Below are 26,059 nucleotides of genomic sequence, written 5' to 3' on the forward strand. Positions count from 1 at the left end.
ACATAAATACCAATGATGAATACAGTGGACCCCCGCTTAACGATCACCTCCCAATACGACCAATTATGTAAGTGCGTTTGTACGTGTATGTTTGGGGGTCTGAAATGGACTAATCTACTTCACAATATTCCTTATGGGAACAAATTCGGTCAGTACTGGCACCTGAACATACTTCTGGAATGAAAAAATATCGTTAATCAGGGGTCCACTGTATAGCGAATATATATATTTGCTCGATTCACAATCATTAATACTTTTCCAATAACAGAATACAGTGGACCCCCGGTTCGCGATGCCATTGGTATCCGATAAATCCGGTATTCGATGCATTGTATCGCAAAAATTTTGCCTCGGTTCCTGTTACAAAACCCGGTATACGCGATTCGTCCGAGACGTGTCCACGTGTGGCCTGAACTACATCCTGTGCAAAATAAGTCACCATGGGCCCCAAGAAAGCTAGTGCCAACCCTTCAAGACCAAGGGTGCTAATGACTGTTGAAATGAAGAAAGAGATAATTGCAAAGTACGAAAGTGGAGTGCGTGTGTCGGAGCTGGCCAAGTTGTATACAAAACCCCAATCAACCATCTCTACTATAGTGACCAGGAAAACGGCAGTCAAGGAAGCTGTTGTTGCAAAAGGTGCAACTGTGATTACGAAACAGCGACCGCAAGTGTTAGAAAATGTTGAGAGACTGTTATTGGTGTGGATAAATGAAAAACAGATAGCAGGAGATAGCATCTCTCAAGTGATCATTTGTGAAAAGGCTAGGCAGTTGCATGACGATTTGGTAAAGAAATTGCCTGCAACTAGTGGTGATGCGAGTGAATTTAAGGCCAGCAAAGGTTCGTTTGAAAGATTTAAGAATCGTAGTGGCATACATAGTGTGATTAGGCATGGTGAGGCTGCCAGTTCAGACCAAAAAGCAGCTGAAAAATATGTGAAGGAATTCAAGGATTACATAGACAGTGAAGATTTGAAACCTGAACAGGTGTTTAATTGCGACAAAACAGGCCTGTTTTGGAAGAAATTGCCAAGCAGGACCTACATTACTCAAAAGGAAAAGGCACTCCCAGGACATAAGCCTATGAAAGACAGGCTTACTCTTCTGATGTGTGCCAATGCTAGTGGTGATTGCAAAGTGAAGCCTTTATTGGTGTATCACTCAAAAACTTCCAGAGCGTTCAGGCAAAAGAATATCCTCAAGGTGTGTGCTGTGGAGGGCAAACACTAAGGCATGGGTCACTAGGGACTTTTTCTATGGCTGGTTACAACATGCATTTGCCCCCAATGTGAAAAATTACCTAATTGAAAAGAAATTAGACCTTAAGTGCCTCCTGGTATTAGACAATGCCCCTGGCCATCCTACAGACTTGGCAGAGTGACTTTCTGGGGACATGAGCTTCATTAAGGTCAAGTTTTTGCCTCCTAATACCACTCCTCTCCTGCAGCCCATGGACCAGCAGGTCATTTCCAACTTCAAGAAACTGTACACAAAAGCTATGTTTGAAAGGTGCTTTGAAGTGACCACAGACACTCTATTGACTCTAAAGGAGTTTTGGAAGGATCACTTTAATATCCTCAATTGTGTAAACCTTATAGGTAAGGCTTGGGAGGGAGTGACTAAGAGGACCTTGAACTCTGCCTGGAAAAAACTGTGGCCAGAATGTGTAGACAAAAGGGATTTCGAAGGGTTTGAGGCTAACCCTGGGAATCCTATGCCAGTTGAGGAATCCATTGTGGCATTGGGGAAGTCCTTGGGGTTGGAGGTTAGTGAGGAGGATGTGGAAGAGTTGGTGGAGGAGGACAATGATGAACTAACTACTGATGAGCTGCTAGATCATCTTCAACAGCAAGAGGCCAGACCTGAGGAAACTGCTTTGGAGGAGGGGATGGAGAAATTGAAGAAGTTGCCTACTTCAAAGATTAGGGAAATGTGTGCAAAGTGGCTTGAAGTGCAAAGCTTTTTTGATGAAAATCACCCTCACACAGCTACTGCAAGCCGTGTTGGCAACCTGTACAATGACACTGTTGTGAAGCACTTTAGGAAAGTCATACAGGAATGAGAGGTACAGGCCTCTATGGACAGATATGTTGTGCGACAGAAGTCCAGTGACTTTCAAGCTGGTCCTAGTGGCATTAAAAGAAGAAGGGAAGTAACCCTGGGGGTCCACTGTACTATACACAGATATACAAGAGGGTCCTGCTTGTACAGCAGGTTAGGTTCTGGGCTACTGCTGTAAAGCAAATATCTTTGTAAAGTGAATCATAGCCTTTTTTTCACTTTCAAATGCCTATAAAAGCCTGATAATAGAAATAGAATGAGGCCTAAAAAAATGCATATACAGTATGCTTACTATAAACTAAGGATGAAACTATTTTAAGGTGAGTGGTGAATATATTTATTGTAGGAAATCTGAATATATGAAGAATGGGTATAATTGAAAACAACTGCAACTGTAAAGCAAAATGCTGTATAGCAGGGCCGGCCATCCAGTATAAAGCTTCAGTGACAGCTTAAGAAACATGATGATCAATAGTTTTAATAAAATTATCTGATAATTGCTGGTGGTTTTAACATACTACTATTTTTTTTTTTTCAAACATAACTGCCTTCTCTCACCGAAGCAGGGTGGCCTCCCCCCCCCCCCAAGAAGAAATGTAAAATATCTTTTTACATTTAGTAATTTATGCAAGAGAAGGGGTTACTAGCCTCTTGCTCCCAGCATTTTATTTGCATCCTATGATACACACAGCTTATGGAGGAAGTATCCCTCTACTTCCCTATGGAGTGAAAACACAATGCCTGTATATATAACAACTGTATCCACATTGCCTTGTGAATTAAGTCTTGTATTTCATTTTTCAGCTTCCAGATTTTCCTGAAGCTCCTGAAACCAATGGAAACGACTCTAGCTTTGATGATTATTTCAACGTGTCTAATGATGGAATGCACACTGAATAAAACCATTGGAATCCGTGATATTAAAGGTAGATACAAGGTGAGATTGGGCAGCCTGCAGTTTTTCCACTAGGAGTTCTCAACATCACATATCTGTGATTCCTTTTTAAGACATAGCATATTGTATAATAAACAAGTAATGCTATTGAATTCTCCCTTTGTATATACAGTATTGTGATATTTAGTGTACTGTGAGTTAGTTCCAGTATTTTATTTTTGTGGGTAATTTATACAGCATATTACTGAACTGTTTTGGGTTGTAAATTATATCTTTAATTGCTATACAAAATAAATTGGAGATTCTTTCCCCAACATCTCTCAAACAAAACTATCATTACTCTCCCCACTTAAACATTATCAACACCCTAATCTCCTTTACCAAATATAGTTAAAACAAAATTATATTAAAGAAACTGACAAATTACACAAACATCACTGAAAATCATTTCCTACCACAGGGAAGGAAAGGTCTCATCATGGTCACAAACACTGGGGTTAGAGAAAACATATTTGAAATGGTTTCCAGAATCTTTCCTACCATAGGCAAGATAGTAATCTACACTTTCCCCAAGACAAATTATTTTTTCATATATTATGGTAGCATAAAACTTGGCAGCATAAACTTCCAGGCAGTCTTAATAAAGCACATGAGTTGGTCTTTTATAATAAAAAATTACCTACATCATGGCTAGCCTTGTCATATCATGGGCAAGAAAGGTAGATCCTTCTACCCTCTCTACAATTCCACTTAACTAGGTATGCACAGATCAGTCTTTTACAGCAAAACATATTAGAGATGGGAAAAGTGAATACCATATTTCACACTATTACACTTTATTAATACTTATTGCAACAATATACTTGGTCAAAGAGAAAGGATCTGATACTAAGATAATTGGGAATTGACGTGCTGTTGGAGTGTGAGCAAAGTAACATTTATGAAGGGGTTCAGGGAAACCAGCAGGCCGGACTTGAGTCCTGGAGATGGGAAGTACAGTGCCTGCACTCTGAAGGAGGGGTGTTAATGTTGCAGTTTAAAAACTGTAGTGTAAAGCACCCTTCTGGCAAGACAGTGATGGAGTGAATGATGGTGAAAGTTTTTCTTTTTCGGGCCACCCTGCCCTGGTGGGAATCGGCCAGTGTGATAATAAAAAGAAAATAGGATAATTGAGGATAGGGGAATACAATATACTGAGCCTAACTGAGTATTCACTTACAATCCTTAGTTGATCTCTCTGGAATGCCAATCAGGCTTCTAGCCTCCAGGTCCCAAGACCTCACACAATCTTGGCTATTTTGTCAGCTGCCTTATTTTCTGTAATCTCAAGACTGTATATCTTTGATTCTTTAGATTCAAGATTGATCTGTTGCATTTTTAACATGCTCAAAAAATAATTTTCCTAGGTCACTGGCAATTTTAGTGTTCAGGGTAATAAAACTGGAACTGTGTTAACAGTTTAGGGTCTTCCAATTGTTCATAAAGGATTGCCTCTTATGCCTATTGTTCATTAATGACTTAGCACTTGGGAGTACACTGGTAGTGTCATTGGTCAGTTTTTGAAATAACGGTTTTCATACACACACAACCTGCACTTGGACCATTAACTAGTGTGATCAGTGGTTCAAGTCAGACTTAAACATTATCATAAGTTTCATTTTTTCTGCCACTTGTTAGGTACTTTCTCTTTCGTGTATATACTGAACAACTTCACCAGCAACTCCAAAACTATATCTCCACCTGCTTTTAACATAGCTTAATCCCTTCTGTCTAAGCTGCTTTACCCCCTTTCAATCGGCCCGCTGCCTCACGCACTTCCATAGAACTGTTGCAGTATACAGTACAGATATTGTAATGCTGTATGAATTAAACATTTGTTTATTCTTTTTCACTGGTATTGAAGTAAAATGTATACAGTGACACCACCTGGCAATACTGGATCTTATCCCTAGACCTTCAATTTTTATTTATTTTTTTGACTGGGTAACTTTCAACAGAGTGCAGTGTGCTAATGAAGTGTGACCCTTCAAGAGTGTCTTGATGCTGGTGAAGGGCTCTTTTTCCAAGAAATTGGTGCCATCATTCCTTCCTTAGATCAAACCCTGTTTACCTTTTTATTTCCCAGGCATTGTATGGCCTCTATAGGTATAATGAATCCAGATAAATATGTATTCTTTGCTACCTCTGATATAACCTGATTACCTCACATTTCCCAGCCACTGTTTGAACCCTGTGAGTTTAGCAGTTCCCCATGAATATAATAATTGTAATTGTGGGCAGTAGTAAAGCTCCCATGGAAGATCAGAGCCAATCTTTTACCTGCAGCTTCCATAGAATGTTACATTGAAATTATGATAATTATTATTTTCCCTTCTGGACTCTAGTGATATTGTCTTGTATTTTTAAGTAATAATAAAAGAAAACCTGACATTTTAATATTCGATGAATGATAAACTGGAAAATATTGTATTTCACTGTAGTTACGATTTTCATCCTAGCTCTAATTATCAATATTATCATTCCTCCAACTGTATTATTAATTTTGAAAAGGAAGCAGTAACATTCAGCTTGTTTTAAGGGCTTTTCATAATTATAAAAATATGTTAGCTTCAAAACTTGCATAGATATACCATAGTAGTTTATTAATGGAATTTTATATTTAAATTTTTGGCCTTGGCTGAAATAATTAGGAAACTAAACACAGCTGATGATAGGTGTAATGCATATAACATTGCTCTGACTTAGAGAAAAGTGCAGTACAGCATAGTGGCAAATACATACTTCATATATAGAAACTAAAAATGCACTAGGTTATACAAATGTGTGGGGGAATGCTCAGCTAGTATTCAGAATTAGTCTAAAACATTACAAATTTATAACAGCAGTGTATGACCCTACACAAGTTAGCATTTCTATTTTGGATACAGTATAATACAGATAATAATATTACAGCTAATATATGTACTGCTTGTTTCTGGATTGTCTAAGCCTGACCCTCAGTAGCTTTGGGATGCAATCCTATCAAGATTAGTGCTGGTGAGGGGCTCATGATCCAAGGAACTGAACTTGGCTATCTTTGAACTGTGGGCTTAGTTCTTCCTGACTACAATAAAATATAAGTCATTATTAGAAGCTGAGACCATCATGGGTGTTAGTAGGATGCACATATACACATATGTGGTCAGTAGATCTACTGAAGTGCTTTTGTGTTCCTTATTTATTCTATTATATTTTATTAGGAGCATCAGTCATTCTCAACAGCTCAGTTACCCACAAGTATCCTGGAGTATACGTGGAGAGGGGTTTTGGGGGTCAACGCCTCCGTGACCCAGTCTGAGACCAGGCTTCGTGGTGGATCAGGGTCTAATCAACCAGGCTGTTACTGCTGGTCGCACACAGACTGATGTACGAACCACAGCCCGGCTGGTCAGGTACTGACTTTAGGTGCTTGTCTAGCGCCTTCTTGAAGACAGCCAGGGGTCTATTGGTAATACCCCTTACGTATGCTGGGAGGCAGTTGAACAGTCTTGAACCCCTGACACTTATTGTGTTGTCTCTGTGTACTCGTGGTGCCCCTGCTTTTCATTGGGGGAATGTTGCATCTCCTGCTGAGTCTTTTGCTTTCATAGGGAGTGATTTTCATGTGCAAGTTTGGTACCAATCCCTCTAGGATTTTCCAAGTGTATATTATCATGTATCTTTCTCGCCTACATTCCAGGGAATACAAATCAAGGGACTTCAACCATTCCCAGTAATTTGTGTGTGGCATGAAAGTTCTTAGTTTACAGCAGTATTTCAGCCTAGAGAGAACAAGCGATTTGTATCATAATTAAAAAGTAAATATTTTGATATACAAGTTTATTTTTAATGCACTCTTATACACTTAAAACTATCCACCCAAGTTTAGTGCCTTATGAATATAACTTATAATATTCCTTTTTTGTGTATTTGAATATAATTTGTTTTTTTCAGCTGCAAAATGTTAAACAGTAATCAGTCACGTACTGGACTTTGTATACGTGTATATGCAGTATTGATAAACTCTATTTACTTCTTATGAATGTTACTAAGTCAGTATACAGTACAATGTACTGGACAGGTTCTTACCACCCATAGTATGATAAAACATTTTTGTATGTTATGGCAAAGTATTGACCCTTGTAGGTTTAACACTTCATTTTGATTATAATAATAATGGCAGATAATTAAAATATAAATGACTAGAAAAATATGCAGGCATTACTGTATTCCCAATTGTCTTAAAATTACATGCGCTGAATCTGTAAAAGTAGAGCTTTCAGAAGCCTTGACTCGTATGTGACAGTGTTCTTTCCAGGATGGATGGCCATTTCTTCTAATGGATGTTCTATTACCCCCTTCACATTCCTTCCATACACTGAAAAGATAAACTTCGTTAATAACATTCCAATGTAGGGCAGGGCAGGCATCTACATTCCATGTAGATGCCTGCCCTTCTCAATGCACTGTCAAAAGCTCTAATCTTTAGAACACATGTGACTTGACCCAACCTTTGCCCTCTCTTTTTTCTCTGAACCTGTGTTTTTCTTTTGCCTTTCCTGTCTTTCTTGCTTCCTTTTCTTCATAGCACGAGCCATTTAGCATACTGAAGTGATCTGCCCTTTGGAGATGTGTGTTAGTGTTTAGTTACTCTGATCTCTAATACCTTTAGATGTAATTTACTCTCAACTGTTCTATCCCTAGTCCTGTCTAACTCCAGCCAAATTGCTTGCAGTGCTCTTCTGTTCGTTTGACTTACTAATACTATTACAGTGGTACCTCAATATTCGAACTTAATCCATTCCAGGAGGCTGTTGGAATAGCAAGTTATACAAATATTGAATAAATTTCTCCTGTAAGAAATAGTGTAAACTGGATTAATTTATTCCAGACCCCGAAAAATTATCATTACAAAACATAAAATGTTAAAATATTGCTTATTTAAACCTGTATAATAATAACTGCATGCACAAAATCATACATGAAATAATGAAAATTTAGCTGCACTTTACCTTTACTGAGGAATACTGATGGCCTAAGAGGAAGGTGGAGAGATGTTATGGTTTGGAAGGGGTGTTGCCTTCCATAAAAACATTAGGTAACTGCCTGTCTTTTTTTTTTTTCTTTTTGTCTCTGTGCAGTGGCACTTGATGGGAATTCAGTAGCATTTGATTTTTTTATAAGGAAGCTGTCCAATGTCTGCTTTTGATGACTAAAATTTTTTTTTAAAGTGGTCAACAACATAGTTATTGAACAGGTTGATGCTCCTATTCAGAACAGTAATGTTAGAGCCTGGTGGAAAAAATGGCATCCTGTGTTTGAGCCCAATGGTAACAGAGTTCCTTAATTTCTGCAGTGGAAATGTTGCCCTTACTGCTTCTCAATACAACTCAGTGTTCAGTGATTTGTTACCCTTACAGGAGACAAGAATCATAGGAAGAACTAAAAGTCATAAAGAAAACTGAAAAAAAAAAATATATACTTCTTCTCTTTTGCCAAATCTAAGGGAAAAAAAAAAAAAAACATCCAGTATTGGGCCCCTGTTTAGGCAAGATGGGACATACACAGATGACAGACAAGAAATGAGCGAGATACTAAAGTCTCAATACAACTCAGTGTTCAGTGATTTGTTACCCACAGTAAGGGTCAACAATCCAAATGAATTCTTTATGAACAAGACCCAAAATTTGGTCATCTCAAAAATCTCTGATATTATCCTAACACTACAATTCTCTGAAAAGGCAATAAATGACATGCCCATGCACTCTGCCCTAGGCCCAGACTTGTGGAACTCAGTGTTCATCAAGCACTGCAAGAAGCCCCTGTCATATGCATTCAGCATTCTATGGAGAGGGAGCATGGACAGAGGGGTCATCCCACACTCACTAAAAACAACAGACATAGCCCCACTCTATTGGCTTAGCACTTCTTTTTTATTATTATAATAATAATAGCCCCACTCTACAAAGGTGGCAATAAAGCAATTGCAAAGAACTACAGACCAATAGCACTAACATTCCATATCATAAAAATCTTTGAAAGGGTTCTAAGAAGCAAGATCACCAACCACCTAGATACCTATCAGTGACACAACCCAGGGCAACATGGATTTAAAGCAGGTCGCTCCTGCCTGTCCCAGCTACTGGACCACTATGACAAGGTTTTGGATGCAATAGAGGATAAACAAAATGTAGCTGTAGCATACAGAGACTGAAAAGTCTTCGACAAGTGTGACCATGGTGTAATAGCACACAAAATGTGTGATAAAGGAATAATAGTTAAAGTTGGTAGATGGATCTATAACTTCCTGACAAATAGAACACAGAGTAATAGTAAACAGCAAAGTCTGAGGCAGCTACAATGAAAAGCTCTGTTCCACAAGGCATAGTACTCGCTCCCATCCTATTCCTCATCCTCATATCTGACATAGAGATGCAAGACAGAGATGTCTTCCTTTGCAGATGACACCTGAATTGCAATGACAGTGTCCTCCATCGATCGAAGACACAGCAAGACATAAACCAAATCATCAATTGGGCCACTCAAAACAATATGTTCAATGAAGAGAAATTTCAACTACACAGATATGGAAAGCTTGAGGAAATTAAAACTGTATCAGGGTATACAACAAATTTTAACCATACAATAGAGCGAAAAAGTAATGTGAAGGACCTAGGAATGATAATGTCAGAGGATCTTGCCTTCAAAGACCACAACAATGTATCTCCTGCATATGCTAGGAAAATGATAGGATGGATAATGAGAACCTTCAAAACTTGAGACGCCAAGCCCATGATGATTCTCTTCAAATCGCTTGTTCTCTCTAGGCTGGAATACTGCTGTACACTAACTGCCCCCTTTCAAGGCAGGTGAAATTGCTGACCTGGAGAGTGTACAAAGAACTTTCACGGCACATAAGTATTATTAGGCACCTAAATTACTGGGAAAGGTTGAAGTCCCTTGATTTGTATTCCCTGGAATGCAAGTGAGAAAGATGCACTTGGAAAATCCTAGAGGGATTAGTACCAAATTTGCACACGAAAATCACTCCCTATGAAAGCAAAAGACTCGGCAGGAGACACAACATTCCTCCAATGAAAAGCAGGGGTGCCACAAGTACACTGAGAGACAACACCAATAAGTGTCAGGGACCCAAGACTCTTCAACTGCCTCCCAGGATACATAAGGGGATTACCAATAGACCCTTGGCTGTCTTCAAGAAGGCACTGTACAGGCACCTAAAGTCAGTACCTGACCAGCTGGGCTATGGTTTGTATGTCAGTTTGTGTATGGCCAGCAGTAATAGCCTGGTTGATCAGACCCTGATCCACCACAAGGCCTGGTCTCAGACCAAGCCATGGGGGCATTGACCCCTGAAAGCCATTCCAGGTATACTCCAGACACACAGTCAGGCCACAATTTCTTCCAGGCAGATTTCACCGTCCTGAAACGTTTTGCCTACTAACTACTCTAATCAACTCGTCATTATTGTATACTATTATCATATTCACATTAATAATGTTGTATAGCTATAACTTATAAAGTATCTTTTATAATACAGTACACCTTATGTTACAAATACATTACAGCCTCTCCTCACTTAACAACGTACTCATTTACTGAGCACTTGGACTTACGACCAGCTCTCCAACCAGTATGCAAACCTAAATAATGTATATAAGAGCTGACTTCCTCTATTCTGTTTATTACACTATACATTAAACTACTGTATAAACATTTTAAAATATACCAGAAATGTTATAAATGGTGCAAAGGTGACAAAAAGAAATATCTAAAGATGGTTGACACACACCCACTACCAGTATAGTATACTTCTCGCTTAATGACCAATTCGCTTACTGACCTACTCTTAGGAACTGAACCCCGTTGTGAAGTGAGGAGAGGCTGTATATATCTTTAGAGAATTTATAACCTGGTAACTGTGTGATTCATATAGGTTCAAGGCATGATTTTGATAATACTGGGAATAACAATTGAACTTGATAAAATTTAAGATTTTATCATAAACCATTGTATCACTGAATATAGGGAAGAAAAGTTGCAGGACAACCTAACTTAATCTACCATAACTTTCGACTTTTGACTTTTTAGTATCACTGCATTTGTCAAGACGATGCTACCACCTCTGCATACTTATCCCTAATAAAATTCCAGTATATCCAGTTTTATTGTGTAAGTTTCTGATTCTGATGATTAAGCTTCAATGATGTAGCTTAACACTGTATATACTCTCCCTTTCCTTGAATCAACCCTGGTTACAAGTATTCCTAGCTTTATGCAGCACACGTGTTATGGCGTCTGCACTGAGCTTAATCAGACTGTCAACACTTAACTCTGTATAACAAAAATCGTCAGTACACTTTGTGAACCACAATGATTGCAAATGGTGATTGTACAGTATATGATAACCTCACCTACTTTGTCAGGTGCTCACATTGCAATAGTATTTTTTTCACTTTGGGACCTGTCCATAATCACTATACATACCCATGTTTTATTCTATGAATTGATGAAGTCCCTGGTGGACAAAATGTCTTCATAAATAAATGCCATAACCTACACATTGTGTCTTATTTTAATGCATTGTAATACAGAAGTAAACTGGTAGAAATATGGCTTCACACAATGGTGAACCTGCTTAAAGCAAAAGAAAGCTATACCTCCCATTTCCTAGGTGATGATAATATAAGATGGAGAAGTAGAGGTACTGGAAAAATGGAGAGAATATTTTGACCAGTTGAATGTTTATGTGAAAGGGAGGTGGTAATTTCATGCATTCAGCAAGGAGGTATAACACTGTACATGACTGAGGTGGATGTGGGGCAAGCTCATGAGGTAGTGGGTAGAATAAAATGGGGGTAAAGCAGCTGGGATAGGCAGGATTAAGATGGAAATGTTAAAAGCAGGTGGGGATAGTGTTGGAGTCGTTAGTATATTCGTATAGAGCATGCATAGTTTTCTTGCACGAGGGGGGGGGGCAAGAATGTAAAATTATAGAGAAATAAGCATGTTGAGTATAGCCTCTTTTCTTAGATAGAATCTGACTGCCCTACATTCATTAAGTCACTGTATGACCTCTAGAGGTTTAATACTTTCCGTGAAATAAATAAAATTTAATAAGACGTACCTTCACAGTGCTCCAGAAATTGTATACACTCTTGAATGACTGAGTCTTTGACAGTTATCATGTGCTTGGCTAAGTTTTCTATGAGGGAAAGAAAACATCTCTTGGCATAATACCTGAAAACAAAGGTATCTAGCTGTTACAAATTCTATATAAGTACAGGAAGGCCCCGCTTTACGGCGTTTCACTTTACGGCGTTCCGCTAATACGGACATTTCAAATTATGACCAAAACTCACTATACGGCTCCCCCCACCTGACTTTCTAATACGGTCACCGTGCCCCACCCTGTTTGTTTACATTCTCCATGAGCTCAGTAAGCACTAAGTCTCTCCATTTTGTCTGGAAACTCCAAAATTTCAAATGTTTTTAAAAGTTATTTCATATTTTATATATACTCTGATAATTATACTTATGTATACCTGTACCTAAATAAACTTACATACATCAAGTCATTTAAATGTCGTATATTACGTTAATATACACATTTTCATTAATCCATCCATGATATTTTTTTCAAAATTATATAATAAACACGATGCATAACATATAAATAAGATAAATACACCCCACAGTAGAATAAATAAACATAAATGTGAGATGTGAGCAGACGACTTCCACAAGTGACGCCATAATAACAATAGTCACCGAGTCTCATTAAATGTCGTATATTACGGTAATATACACATTTTCATTAATCCATCCATGATATTTTTTTCAAAATTATATAATAAACACGATGCATAACATATAAATAAGATAAATACACCCCACAGTAGAATAAATAAACATAAATGTGAGCTGTGGTAGCAGACGACTTCCACAAGTGGTGATAATAACAATAGTCACCGAGTCTCATTAAATGTCGTATATTACGGTAATATACACATTTTCATTAATCCATCCATGATATTTTTTTCAAAATTATATAATAAACACGATGCATAACATATAAATAAGATAAATACACCCCACAGTAGAATAAATAAACATAAATGTGAGATGTGAGCAGACGACTTCCACAAGTGACGCCATAATAACAATAGTCACCGAGTCTCATTAAATGTCGTATATTACGGTAATATACACATTTTCATTAATCCATCCATGATATTTTTTTCAAAATTATATAATAAACACGATGCATAACATATAAATAAGATAAATACACCCCACAGTAGAATAAATAAACATAAATGTGAGATGTGAGCAGACGACTTCCACAAGTGACGCCATAATAACAATAGTCACCGAGTCTCATTAAATGTCGTATATTACGGTAATATACACATTTTCATTAATCCATCCATGATATTTTTTTCAAAATTATATAATAAACACGATGCATAACATATAAATAAGATAAATACACCCCACAGTAGAATAAATAAACATAAATGTGAGCTGTGGTAGCAGACGACTTCCACAAGTGGTGATAATAACAATAGTCACCGAGTCTCATTAAATGTCGTATATTACGGTAATATACACATTTTCATTAATCCAGCCATGATATTTTTTTCAAAATTATATAATAAACACGATACATAACATAAAAAGATGATAAATACACCCCACAATACAATAAATAAACATAAATATAAGATGTGGGAGCCTGGTTTGTTTACTCTGTGCCTGGCCTGTCACCTCTCATGTACTCATTCTTTCTCTCTCTCATTTATTCGTTTTATCTCATTTACTTACTCCTGACCCTACATTAAGACTACAAATATTTTAAGGTAAGTAATGAGTGAACTGTATATACATTTTATCGCTCTGGGATGCTTAAATATCATAGAATAGTATGTGTGGGTGGGGTGGCCTGGTGAGGTAGCCTGGCTATTACAATACATACCACACTTGATTTCTTACAATAAATACTACTTGTCTCACCCTAGATTAAGACTATAAATATTTTAAGGTAAGTAATGAGTGCACTATGTGTGTATTGTACCTTTTTATTGTTTTTTGATGCCTGGTTCTATTGCTAACTTAATATATGTTAGTGTAAACTTGTTATCTAGTGTTTGTATGCATTTATAAGTGGAAAAAAAGGGTGTTCCACTTTACGGCGGTTTCCGCTTTACGGCGGTAGCCTGGAACCTAACCCGCCGTATAAGTGGGGCCTTCCTGTACTTAGTGACAAATATCCACATCATAATTTAGATCCCTATTATACTATGAAAATTAATATAATTTTTTTTTTTCAACAAGTTGGCCGTCTCCCACCGAGGCAGGGTGACCCAAAAAAGAAAGAAAATCCTTTCATCATCATTCAACACTTTCACCACACTCGCACATTATCACTGTTTTTGCAGAGGTGCTCAGAATACAACAGTTTAGAAGCATACACATATAAAGATACACAACATATCCCTCCAAACTGCCAATATCCCAAACCCCTCCTTTAAAGTGCAGGCATTGTACTTCCCATTTCCAGGACTCAAGTCCGACTATATGAAAATAACCGGTTTCCCTGAATCCCTTCACTAAATATTACCCTGCTCACACTCCAACAGATCGTCAGGTCCCAAGTACCATTTGTCTCCATTCACTCCTATCTAACACGCTCATGCACGCTTGCTGGAAGTCCAAGCCCCTTGCCCACAAAACCTCCTTTACCCCCTCTCTCCAACCCGCCTTCCTTCCCCTATAGATTTATATGCTTTCCATGTCATTCTACTTTGATCCATTCTCTCTAAATGACCAAACCACCTCAACAACCCCTCTTCTGCCCTCTGACTAATACTTTTATTAACTCCACACCTTTTCCTAATTTCCACACTCCGAATTTTCTGCATAATATTTACACCACACATTGCCCTTAGACAGGACATCTCTACTGCCTCCAACCGTCTCCTCGCTGCTGCATTTACCACCCAAGCTTCACACCCATATAAGAGTGTTGGTACTACTATGCTTTCATACATTCCCTTCTTTGCCTCCATAGATAACGTTTTTTGACTAAACATATACCTCAACGCAATCCAATTTTTCTTTATCTAAATCATTTGACACCCTCATCACCTTACTCTTTTCTATGTTCACTTTCAACTTTCTACCTTTACACACATTCCCAAACTCATCCACTAACCTTTGCAATTTTTCTTTAGAATCTCCCATAAGCACAGTATCATCAGCAAAAATTTACTGTGTCAATTCCCATTTTGAATTTGATTCCCCAAAATTTAATCCCACCCCTCTCAAGAACACCCTAGCATTTACTTCCTTTACAACCCCATCTATAAATATATTAAACAACCATGGTGACATTACACATCCCTGTCTAAGACCTACTTTTACCGGGAAGTATTCTCTCTCTTCTACACACCCTAACCTGAGCCTCACTATCCTCATAAAAACTCTTACAGCATTTAATAACTTACCACCTATTCCATATACTTGCAACATCTGCCACATTGCTCCTCTATCCACTCTATCATATGCCTTTTCTAAATCCATAAATGCAATAAAAACTTCCCTACCTTTATCTAAATACTGTTCACATATATGCTTCACATATATGCTACACATCCCCTACCCACTCTGAAACCTCCTTGCTCATCCGCAATCTTACATTCTGTCTTACCTCTAATTCTGTCAATTATAACCCTACTGTACACTTTTCCTGGTATACTCAGTAAACTTATTCCTCTATAATTTTTACAGTCTCTTTTGTCCCCTTTCCCTTTATATAAAGGGACTATACATGCTCTCCGCCAATCCCCTCTTTCATACATTTATTAAACAAAAGTACCAACCACTCCAACACTATACCCCCCCTGCTTTTAACATTTCTGTCATGATCCCATCAGTTCCAGCTGCTTTACCCCATTTCATTTTACGTAATGCCTCACGTACCTCCCCCACACTTACATTCTGCTCTTCTCCACTCCTAAAAGATGGTATACCTTCCTGACCAGTGCATGAAATTACTGCCTCTGTTTCTTCCTTAACATTTAAAAGTTCCTCAAAATATTCTCGCCATCTACCTAATACCTCCATCTCCCCATCTACTAACTCCCCTACTTTGTTTTTAACTGCCAAATCCATACTTTCCCTAGGCTTTCTTAACTTGTTTAACTCACTCCAAAATTTTTCTTATTTTCATTAAAATTTCTTGACAGTGCCTCTCCCACTCTATCATCTGCTCTCCTTTTGCACTCTCTCACCACTCTCTTTACCTTTCTTTTACTCTCCATATACTCTGCTCTTCTTATAGCACTTCTGCTTTGTAAAAACCTCTCATAAGCCACCTTTTTCTCTTTTATCACCCCCTTTACTTCATCATTCCACCAATCACTCCTCTTTCCTCCTGCCCCCACCCTCCTATAACCACAAACTTCTGCCCCACATTCTAATACTGCATTTTTAAAACTATTCCAACCCTCTTCAACCCCCCCCCACTACTCATCTTTGCACTAGCCCACCTTTCTGCCAATAGTCGCTTATATCTCACCCGAACTTCCTCCTCCCTTAGTTTATACACTTTCACCTCCCTCTTACTTGTTGTTGCCACCTTCCTCTTTTCCCATCTACCTCTTACTCTAACTGTAGCTACAACTAAATAATGATCCGATATATCAGTTGCCCCTCTATAAACATGTACATCCTGGAGCCTACCCATCAACCTTTTATCCACCAATACATAATCTAATAAACTACTTTCATTACGTGCTACATCATACCTTGTATATTTATTTATCCTCTTTTTCATAAAATATGTATTACTTATTACCAAATCTCTTTCTACACATAGCTCAATTAAAGGCTCCCCATTTACATTTACCCCTGGCACCCCAAATTTACCTACTACTCCCTCCATAACATTTTTACCCACTTTAGCATTGAAATCCCCAACCACCATTACTCTCACACTTGATTCAAAACTCCCCACGCATTCACTCAACATTTCCCAAAATCTCTCTCTCTCTCCTCTACACTTCTCTCTTCTCCAGGTGCATACACACTTATTATAACCCACTTTTCACATCCAATCTTTATTTTACTCCACATAATCCTTGAATTAATACATTTATAGTCCCTCTTTTCCTGCCATAGCTTATCCTTCAACATTATTGCTACTCCTTCTTTAGCTCTAACTCTATTTGAAACCCCTGACCTAATCCCATTTATTCCTCTCCACTGAAACTCTCCCACCCCCTTCAGCTTTGTTTCACTTAAAGCCAGGACATCCAGCTTCTTCTCATTCATAACATCCACAATCATCTCTTTCTTATCATCTGCACAACATCCATGCACATTCAGACTTCCCACTTTGACAATTTTCTTCTTATTCTTTTTAGTAATCTTTACAGGAAAAGGGGTTACTAGCCCATTGTTCCCGGCATTTTAGTTGACTTTTACAACACGCATGGCTTACGGAGGAAAGATTCTTATTCCACTTCCCCATGGATATAAAAGGAAAAGTAATAAGACCAAGAACTATTAAGATAAAATCAAAGAAAACTCAGATGAGTGTGTATAAATAAATGTGTACATGTATGTGTAGTGTGACCTAAATGTAAGTAGAAGTAGCAAGACATACCTGTAATCTTGCATATTTATGAGACAGACAAAAGACATCAGCAATCCTACCATCATGGAAAACAATCACAGGCTTTCGTTTTACACTCGCTTGGCAGGACGGTAGTACCTCCCTGGGTGGTTGCTGTCTACCAACCTACTACCTATATGAATATAATGTGTGAATTAAAAGCACATACTAAACAATATATCAAGAATGGCTGTAATACAATTTATGATCCAATGTGAGTAACATTAAGTGTTATCATATGGGACATTGCTAAAACAGAGAAAAGAAAGTTGCACATAATTTTTCTTCTTTTTTTCAACAAACCAGCCATATCCCACTGAGGCAGGGTGGTCCAAAAAGAAAAACGAAAGTTTCTGTTTTTAACTTTAGTAATGTATACAGGAGAATGAGTTACTAGCCCCTTACTCTTACGACACGCATGGCTTACAGAGGAAGAATTCTGTTCCACTTCCCCATGGAGATAGGAGGAAATAAACAAGAACAAGAACTAATAAGAAAATAGAAGAAAAGCCAGAGGGGCTTGTATATACATTTGCTTGTACATGCATGTGTAGTGTAACCTAAATGCAAGCAGAAGTAGCAAGATGTACCTGAAACCTTGAATGTTTATGATGCAGGAAAGACACCAGCTATCTTACCATCATGTAAAACAATTATAGGCTTCGGTTTCACACTCACTTGGCAGGACAGTAGTACCTCCCTGGGCAGTTGGTGTCTACCAACCTACTACCTAGATTCATAAATTTTTGTTTTGTATATATTTAGAAGATAACTTTCCAGTCTACAGTATGTACCTCATAAATCCTTAAAATATTTAATAGATCTACACACGAGTGCAACATTTCAATAACTTCATGTAGTTCAACTACTATAAATGCTGTCTTTTAACTTATTCACTAATCATACACCTCATGTATGATTATCTTCTGCACTGCCATAATACTCCACTTATTCCTTTGCTGAATGACTTGGGGTTCCATATTAATTTAATTATATTATTATTACTTATTCCTTCAATGAAATTAATTTCTTGAATAACTCATTTCAAGAACTTGAATTCTAGGTTAGTATGTCACAGCTTGTCCAGACCTTGTTGCTATAAATCAGAGAAGCAAGACATCTACTGTCTTCTTCTTTCAACGTACCAGCCATATCCCACCAAGGTGGGGTGGCTCAAAAGGAAAAATGAGAGTTCCTCCTTTTAAATTTAGTAATATATACAGGAGAAGGGGTTACTAACCCCTTGCTCCCAGCATTTTACGGAGGAAGAATTCTGTTCCACTTCCCCATACTATATTTGTACAAGTTTCTCCTTTTCATAATTCTTTTTAGAGATTCATTCGCCTTCTCTGCTTTTGTACCCTCCAGTGAGGGGACGGGTACCCTGGTGCCAATGATGAACTCTTGATATAAAAAAACAGAGCTAACCTTCCCTTCCTTGTGTCCAACCTGATTCCTCTAGTACTGTATGACCCCTATGTTTAAAGTTTTCCCAAGAATACAGTTATATGTATTAACATCCCACAAAACCTTCAGAATGCAGGCACTGTGCTTTCACTTCCAAAATTCAAGTCTAGCTACCATTTTCCTGAATTCCTGATTAATACCTTATAGTACTCACGTGTGTTATAATTCAAAACACTACAAGGCTCACTCTGGTGATAAAGCTCCAATTGATAATATTTAAATCATTCCTCACTACAATGAATTGCTACCACACAAATGATTCCCAAGAAACTAACCAGGTGTCAGTTCCCAGCTTCTTGTTGTAAGGCTCCAGACTCTTGATCACTCGGGAAATACCAAACTCGTAATTACCTTTGGCACAGTACAGTGTCCTGCAAAAAAGAGTGTCATTAATTTTTTTAAAGTGTATGTGCATTATAAGTACAGTGGAACCCCAAGTTTTGTACACCCTGACTATCGTACGCTTCAAGCTTAGAACTGGTTTTTTTTCGACTCAATTTTGTCCCAAGTTTCGCACTGTGCCCTGTTTCATTCCATGTACCAGACCTGTCTGCCTGCCCCCACAGTTGTGAGTCAGTGTGGCTTTGTTTCTCCTCGAGTGAATATAGACATTTTCATTAATCCACCTATGATATTTTCTTCAAATTTATGTAAGAAACACGTTACATAGTATATATAAAAACGTGCAATGTTTATATGCAATGTATGTTTAATAATAATCACTCTTGGGCATATTAAATGTCTTATTTTAGGTTAATATAGACATTTTCATTAATCCATCTATGACTGGTTGTGTAGTGTAATAATATGGCTGTGTAGTGTAGCTCAGGGGGGCTACATACGTGTACCTACATCAACAGGCTACCTACACTGAATTCCTACAAATAAATGCTACTTACCTCTCGCCCTACATTAAGACTACAAATATTTTAAGGTAAGTAATGAATGTACTGTAGCAGTAAAAGACAAAGAAGGGAAATAACACTAAAGGAATTTGATACTTGAAGTCCTTATGGAGGGGGATTCCCAACTCCTTGGAATGGATTAACTGTATTTACATTAATTCTTATGGGAAATATTGCTTTGACTTTAGGATGTTTTGACTTTAGTACTAGCTCCTGGAATGGATTAAGTACGAAACTCGGGGTTCCACTGTACAGTATAATAAATGAAAGTTATAATCTGAAGAAACCACTAAAATTTTAAGTTATGAGAAACCTAAAAAAAATTACAATCTGCAAGCAACAATCCTGAAAATTATGAGCTGACAGAAATCTAATCCACAAATATGTTAATTTACAGGAAATACAGTCCCAAAATGTATATCAGTGAAAGATTTATATCAAGATGACTAATGAAATCCAGACAGTGACTATCTCCTTTTCTATTAGTGAAACAAACTCTTGAGTAGTGTCACCGAAGCAAAAACTTCGTGTAGCTTTAAAAAATAAGTTTGACAAGTATGTGAATAGGCGTGAGTTGGACTTGCCTAGCATGGCCCAGTAGGCCTGCTGCAGTGCTTTTTTCTTATGTTCACATGTACCAGCAGATATCAGAAACATTGTAGAACAAAGAAAATGTTCAAGAAGAAATTGGATCACTACCTCCTCCAGTGCCAGATCAGCCAGGCTGTAATGGCTTTCTAAGTCTGTCAGCCACAAGCAATGGAACACATTTATATGGGTGTGAGGCATGGGTTTTAAACACTGCAGTGAGAAAAAGGCATAAAACAGTAGAATTGTTATGCTGGAGAGGAATGTGTGGTGTGAATATAATGCAGAAAATTTGGAACATAGAAAATAGAATATGGTAAGGGGTAAGGATTGTTCCAGGAATAGCTAGGTCATCTCCTACCAAGAAGAAATGAACCCAAAACTGAAATGCAGAATGAGATAATTACTGCCTTTTCTTCTTTCAATGAAGATACCTTGACCCTGGTGAGGGACTCTTGATCCAAGGAATTGGACTTTACCTCCTCTTCCTTAGATTGAACATGACTGCCTCCCATTCCCAACCCAGGTATTGTATGACTCCTATGGGTTTAGCCTTCCTGGTGAATGCAATAATGATACTACTGCTCTATTTTAAATTCAAAACATGGCCAGGAATAAGTCTAGCCAAGATACATCAACCAATCACACTGGGCCTGTGCAGGCCCATCTGTTAGCTGCCTAGACACAACTGTTCCGTCACCCAGTTCAGTGGTGAGGCCTAGTTGCCACCTACTTCCAGCTTAGGTTGAATATCATGAAAATCATACCAAAAAACAGAGTTGGCTAATAGGGTAAATAGTTACTTGCTGGGCAAGAAAAAATAACCCCCTTCCCTGTCAGTTCAATGGGAAAACAAGGGATGGGTTAATTTATATCACCATCATTCCTTTAATAGAAATCCTGACAGAAGTGTATAGATATCTAAATTCAAGTGACCCTCAAAAGTGCAATATCTCTACCCATCCTACAAAGTGTAGAGACTGCACTTTGTAGGATGGATGATTGCTTAAGGGAGAAACGTGAACAAAATAAAGACTATTTTATCATTAAATAAACCATATTAAATGAGTGATCTTGAATGTGTTTTCTCTTTTTTTATGGATCATCTTTCCTTGGTGGAAGATAGCCTGTGTAAAAAAAAAAAATGCTTACCCTATAACAAGATTGACAATACACAAGTGATATATCTTCTTGTCTGGATCTTCATAGGCTAGTTGCTCCTCCTCTTTCTCAATCTTCCTCATGAGTTCCTCAGCTTCCTCATTCTGACTGGTCATAATGTAAGACACACACAAGTTGGCCAGAACAATGGCACTAACATTCAGGATCTGTGAAGAAAGCAGAGTAAAAAATTTTTTGGTGAGTAAATCTGACTGATTACAGGAGGGCCCAGCATATATAGCACCTTTTTGGTGCTCCACATTTTTGCTGGCTTCAAACTGAGCCATTGTTCATTATGTTTCTTGGATGAGGAGTCTGAAGTTTAAGAGTCAGAGTTGATAAACATGAGTTACAAATAAAGACTAAAAATGCTGACACTGCCCAGGTGGGCTAATGGAACCATTGGAGGCAAGATAACCACAGATAAAATCATAAAATATGCAAAAATTTATATAAATGAACAGTCATCACGACTCACAAAATCGTAATAACATGATTACAAACAAACCACAGTATGGGTGAGTTTGCAAGTGAGTTGCAAAACTCCAGGCCAGTGCATAAGGCACTGGCCATGAATTCTAACCCCACCTGTACCATGGTTTGTTTGCAATTGTGTTATTACAATTTTGTGAGTCCATAAAGGTGGCAGCAAAGCATTAGCTAAGAACTATAGACCAATAGCTCTGACGTCCCACATCATAAAAATCTTTGAAAGAGTGCTAAGAAGCAGGACTGCAAATCACCTGGATTCCCAAAATTTGCACAATCCAGGGCAACATGGGTTCAGGGCAGGTCGCTCCTGCCTCTCACAACTACTGGATCACTATGACATGGCCTTGGATGCACTGGAAGAAAATCAGAATGCAGATGTAATATACACAGACTTTGCAAAAGCATTTGACAAATGCAATCATGGCATAATAGCCCATAAAATACGTGCTAAAGGAATAACTGGGAAAGTGGGGAGATGGATCTTCAACTTCCTAACAAATCGAACACAAAGAGTAGTGGTCAACAGAGTTAAATCGGAGGCTGCCATAGTGAAGAGCTCTGTTCCACAAGGCACAGTACTCGTCCCCATCTTATTCCTTATCCTCATATCAGACATAGACAGAGATATACACCACAGCACCGTATCATCCTTTGTGGATGATACTAGGATCTGCATGAGGCTGTCATCTGCTGAGGACGCGATTAACCTCCAAGAAGATATAAACAAAGTTTTCCAGTGGGCAACGGTAAACAATGTAATGTTCAATGAGGACAAATTCCAACTACTCCGTTATGGAAAACTGGAGGAGATAATAACTAGAACAGAGTATACTACTGACTCCGGCCATACAATAGTGGAAAAATAATGTAAGGGACCTGGGAGTAGTAATGTCTGAGGATCTCACTTTCAAGGATCACAACAGTGCCACGATCGCACGTGCATAGAAAATGATAGGATGGATAATGAGAACTTTCAAAACGAGAGTTGCCAAGCCAATGATGATCCTTTTCAAATCACTTGTTCTCTCTAGGCTGGAATACTGCTGTACATTAACATCTCCATTCAAAGCAGGTGAAATCGCAGATCTAGAGAGTGTACAGAGATCCTTTACTGCACGTATAAGTTCTGTCAAGCACCTTAACTACTGGGAACGCTTGGAAGCACTTGACTTGTACTCGTTGGAATGCAGGAGGGAGAGATATATCATAATCTACACTTGGAAAATCTTGGAAGGAATGGTCCCAAATCTGCACACAGAAATCACTCCCTACGAAAGTAAAAAACTGGGCAGGCGATGCAAAATGCCCCCAATAAAAAGTAGGGGCGCCATTGGTACACTAAGGGAAAACACCATAAGTGTCCAGGGCCCAAAACTGTTCAACAGCCTCCAATCAAGCATTAGGGGAATTGCCAATAAGCCCCTGGCTGCCTTCAAGAGAGAGCTGGACAGATACCTAAAGTCAGTGCTGGATCAGCCGGGCTGTGGCTCGTACGTTGGACTGCGTGCGGCCAGCAGTAACAGCCTAGTTGATCAGGCCCTGATCCATCGGGAGGCCTGGTCATGGACCGGGCCGCGGGGGCGTTGATCCCTGGAATAACCTCCAGGTAACCAGGTATGATAGCAATTTTGAGGGCACTTGAGCTAGAGTTTGTCAAGGCTATGCTGGTGAGAGATTCCTCTGTAAAAACTTGCATTTGTGGTCACAGCTAACCTCCCTAGGGTGTATAAATATACCTAGTTGGATGAATCTTATTGTAGCCAGCTGGCCCAGTGGCTTATGCAGTGGCCTGGAGTTTTATGACTCACTTGCCATGAGTTCTAACCCCACCTATACCATGGTTTACATAAATGAACATTTTATCCCCATCAATAGGAAGAGCAAAAGGTCACAATTGTAATCTATAATCCTTATCACTTGATATTCTGTCTGAACCTTACTTCGGTTTGATTAGATGTAATTATCATGCTAAAACAAGGTATGAAGAATACACCATGCAGTCTCATTTTACACAATCCAGACTAGTACATAATGAACCTAACCCAACATTCACATCTTCCCAGAATGCTAGCCTGGCCACCTTATCATTTGTTCATCCTGAGAGCTCACGAGATTCAGCTAGTCTGGTGCAAGTCTAATGTATCATGTGTTTTTGTATGATAATCTATCATAATGTGAGGGTGACCTGCACTGAGAATGCTAATTCTATATATACATTTTATCTAAGTACTATACATGTATAGTGTATTTAATATATCCTTACATTATCGTAATTTTTCTTCACAATGGGTTCATAAAACCCAGTAGCTTCCTTAAATTTATTTTCTTGCATGAAAAGAACATGGGCTACATTCAATTTCCAAACATCAGATTCATTGCAAAACTCTACTGACTTGCGAAAAATCTTCTCAACTTGAGAATAGTTCTCTAGATCCCAATATATTCTTGCTTGAGCCATCAACACTGGGATGTACCTGAAAATATTAAAAAATATGAAACCACTATCAAAATGAGCTAAATATTTCCAAATTTCATAAAAAATAATAGGGGAGGGAAGGAGGGAGGAAGAGAGGGTTGAATACACATATTTTTAACATTTCAAGCAAATGTTCAAACAAATTTCATAAATTTATATACAGCTTCTCCTCACTTAGTGACGTACTCGTTTACCGACGACTCGGACTTATGAAAGGCTCTCTGACCAGTATGCATACCTAAATAACTTATATTAGAGCTTGTTTCCTCTAAGCTGTTTATTACAATATACAGTATACTACTGTATAAACATTTAAAAATATACCAGAAATGTTATAAATGGTGCAAAGGTGACAATAAAACAATATCAAAGATAGCTGACACAAACCCATTACCATTATAGTATGCTCCTTGATTAGTGATGAATTTGTTTACCAATGTGGTCTTAGGAACAGAACTCTGTCATTAAGTGAGGAGAGGTTGTACAGAATGAATGCATGTATGCATGCATAGGTAGGCGAGTACGTAGAGTAGGTTAGTTGGCTGGTAGGGTGTGTGTGTGTGCATGTACATGTACTCACCTATATGAGGTTGTAAGGGTCATGTCACAGCTCCTGGCCCTGCCTCTTCACTAGTCGCTGGGAAGCCACTCTCTCCCCGCTCCAAGAGCCTTATTATATCACTTCTTAAAGCTATGTATAGATCCTGTCTTCACTATTTCACCCTCCAAATTGTTCCACTTCCTGACAACTCTTTCAATTTCTGCCTTTCTTCTAGTGTTCTGTCACTCCTTTTCATTCTCCCACTGTATATCCCTATGTATCACTTGATTCGATTTAGTTGCCTCCATTGCAGCTTTCCTTTCTTCAATCTCTTCACTATCTGTTGTCCCTGGTCCCAGTGGTCTGTCATTTTTTCTTCTCAGCTTTCCCTGGGCACTGCTGTGGTCTGTTAGGGCCTCTACATATCGCTTAGCTCTTTCATTTTCTACAGTCCCCTCGATCGTTCCTGATGTGATCCTCTTTTTTTTTTTTCAGGCTCCACGAGTTTGATAGGGCCTCTGCATACAGTTCGCTCCTTCGTTCCCTACAGTCCCCTTGTTTGTGACTGAAGTAGCAGTTTCTGATGTCATGCCCACATTGCTCTTTAGTTCTTTAAGCTGTTTCAGATTTTTCAATTCCTCTTCTAATCTCTGAATCTTAGCCTCTGCTGCTGTGACTTGCATCTCCCACTTCCTGCTCTCAGCAGCTATCCTTTCCTCCATTTTCATGCTAAGCTCTTCTGGCTTCCTTCC

The 26,059-nt window shown here is 38.4% G+C and overlaps 2 protein-coding genes across 5 annotated transcripts in view; one reads left to right on the forward strand and one right to left on the reverse strand.

Annotated features, from left to right (window-relative positions):
- Positions 1-26,059, forward strand: part of LOC128703687 (myb-like protein X) — a 79,420-nt gene that overhangs the window by 47,429 nt on the left and 5,932 nt on the right. Inside the window, exons 6-7 of one of the 4 annotated variants that reach the window (XM_070101255.1) lie at positions 2,868-3,000; positions 6,677-6,774. In XM_070101255.1, coding sequence (XP_069957356.1) covers positions 2,868-2,963 — 96 coding nt within the window. In that variant the 3' untranslated portion in view covers positions 2,964-3,000; positions 6,677-6,774. The other 3 variants (XM_070101252.1, XM_070101254.1, XM_070101251.1) reach the window with 3 other exon arrangements.
- Ttc30 (tetratricopeptide repeat domain 30) overlaps positions 6,800-26,059 on the reverse strand; it is a 46,856-nt gene continuing 27,596 nt past the window's right edge. The window contains exons 10-14 of the mRNA XM_053798232.2: positions 24,554-24,764; positions 21,790-21,965; positions 19,420-19,515; positions 12,125-12,237; positions 6,800-7,354 (exon numbers count right to left, since the gene is read on the reverse strand). Of these exons, the coding sequence (XP_053654207.1) occupies positions 7,224-7,354; positions 12,125-12,237; positions 19,420-19,515; positions 21,790-21,965; positions 24,554-24,764 (727 nt within the window). The 3' untranslated portion in view covers positions 6,800-7,223. The remainder of the gene's footprint in view (positions 7,355-12,124; positions 12,238-19,419; positions 19,516-21,789; positions 21,966-24,553; positions 24,765-26,059) is intronic.

Source organism: Cherax quadricarinatus, chromosome 76 (genome assembly GCF_038502225.1).
Source record: "Cherax quadricarinatus isolate ZL_2023a chromosome 76, ASM3850222v1, whole genome shotgun sequence".
Lineage (NCBI taxonomy): Eukaryota > Metazoa > Arthropoda > Malacostraca > Decapoda > Parastacidae > Cherax > Cherax quadricarinatus.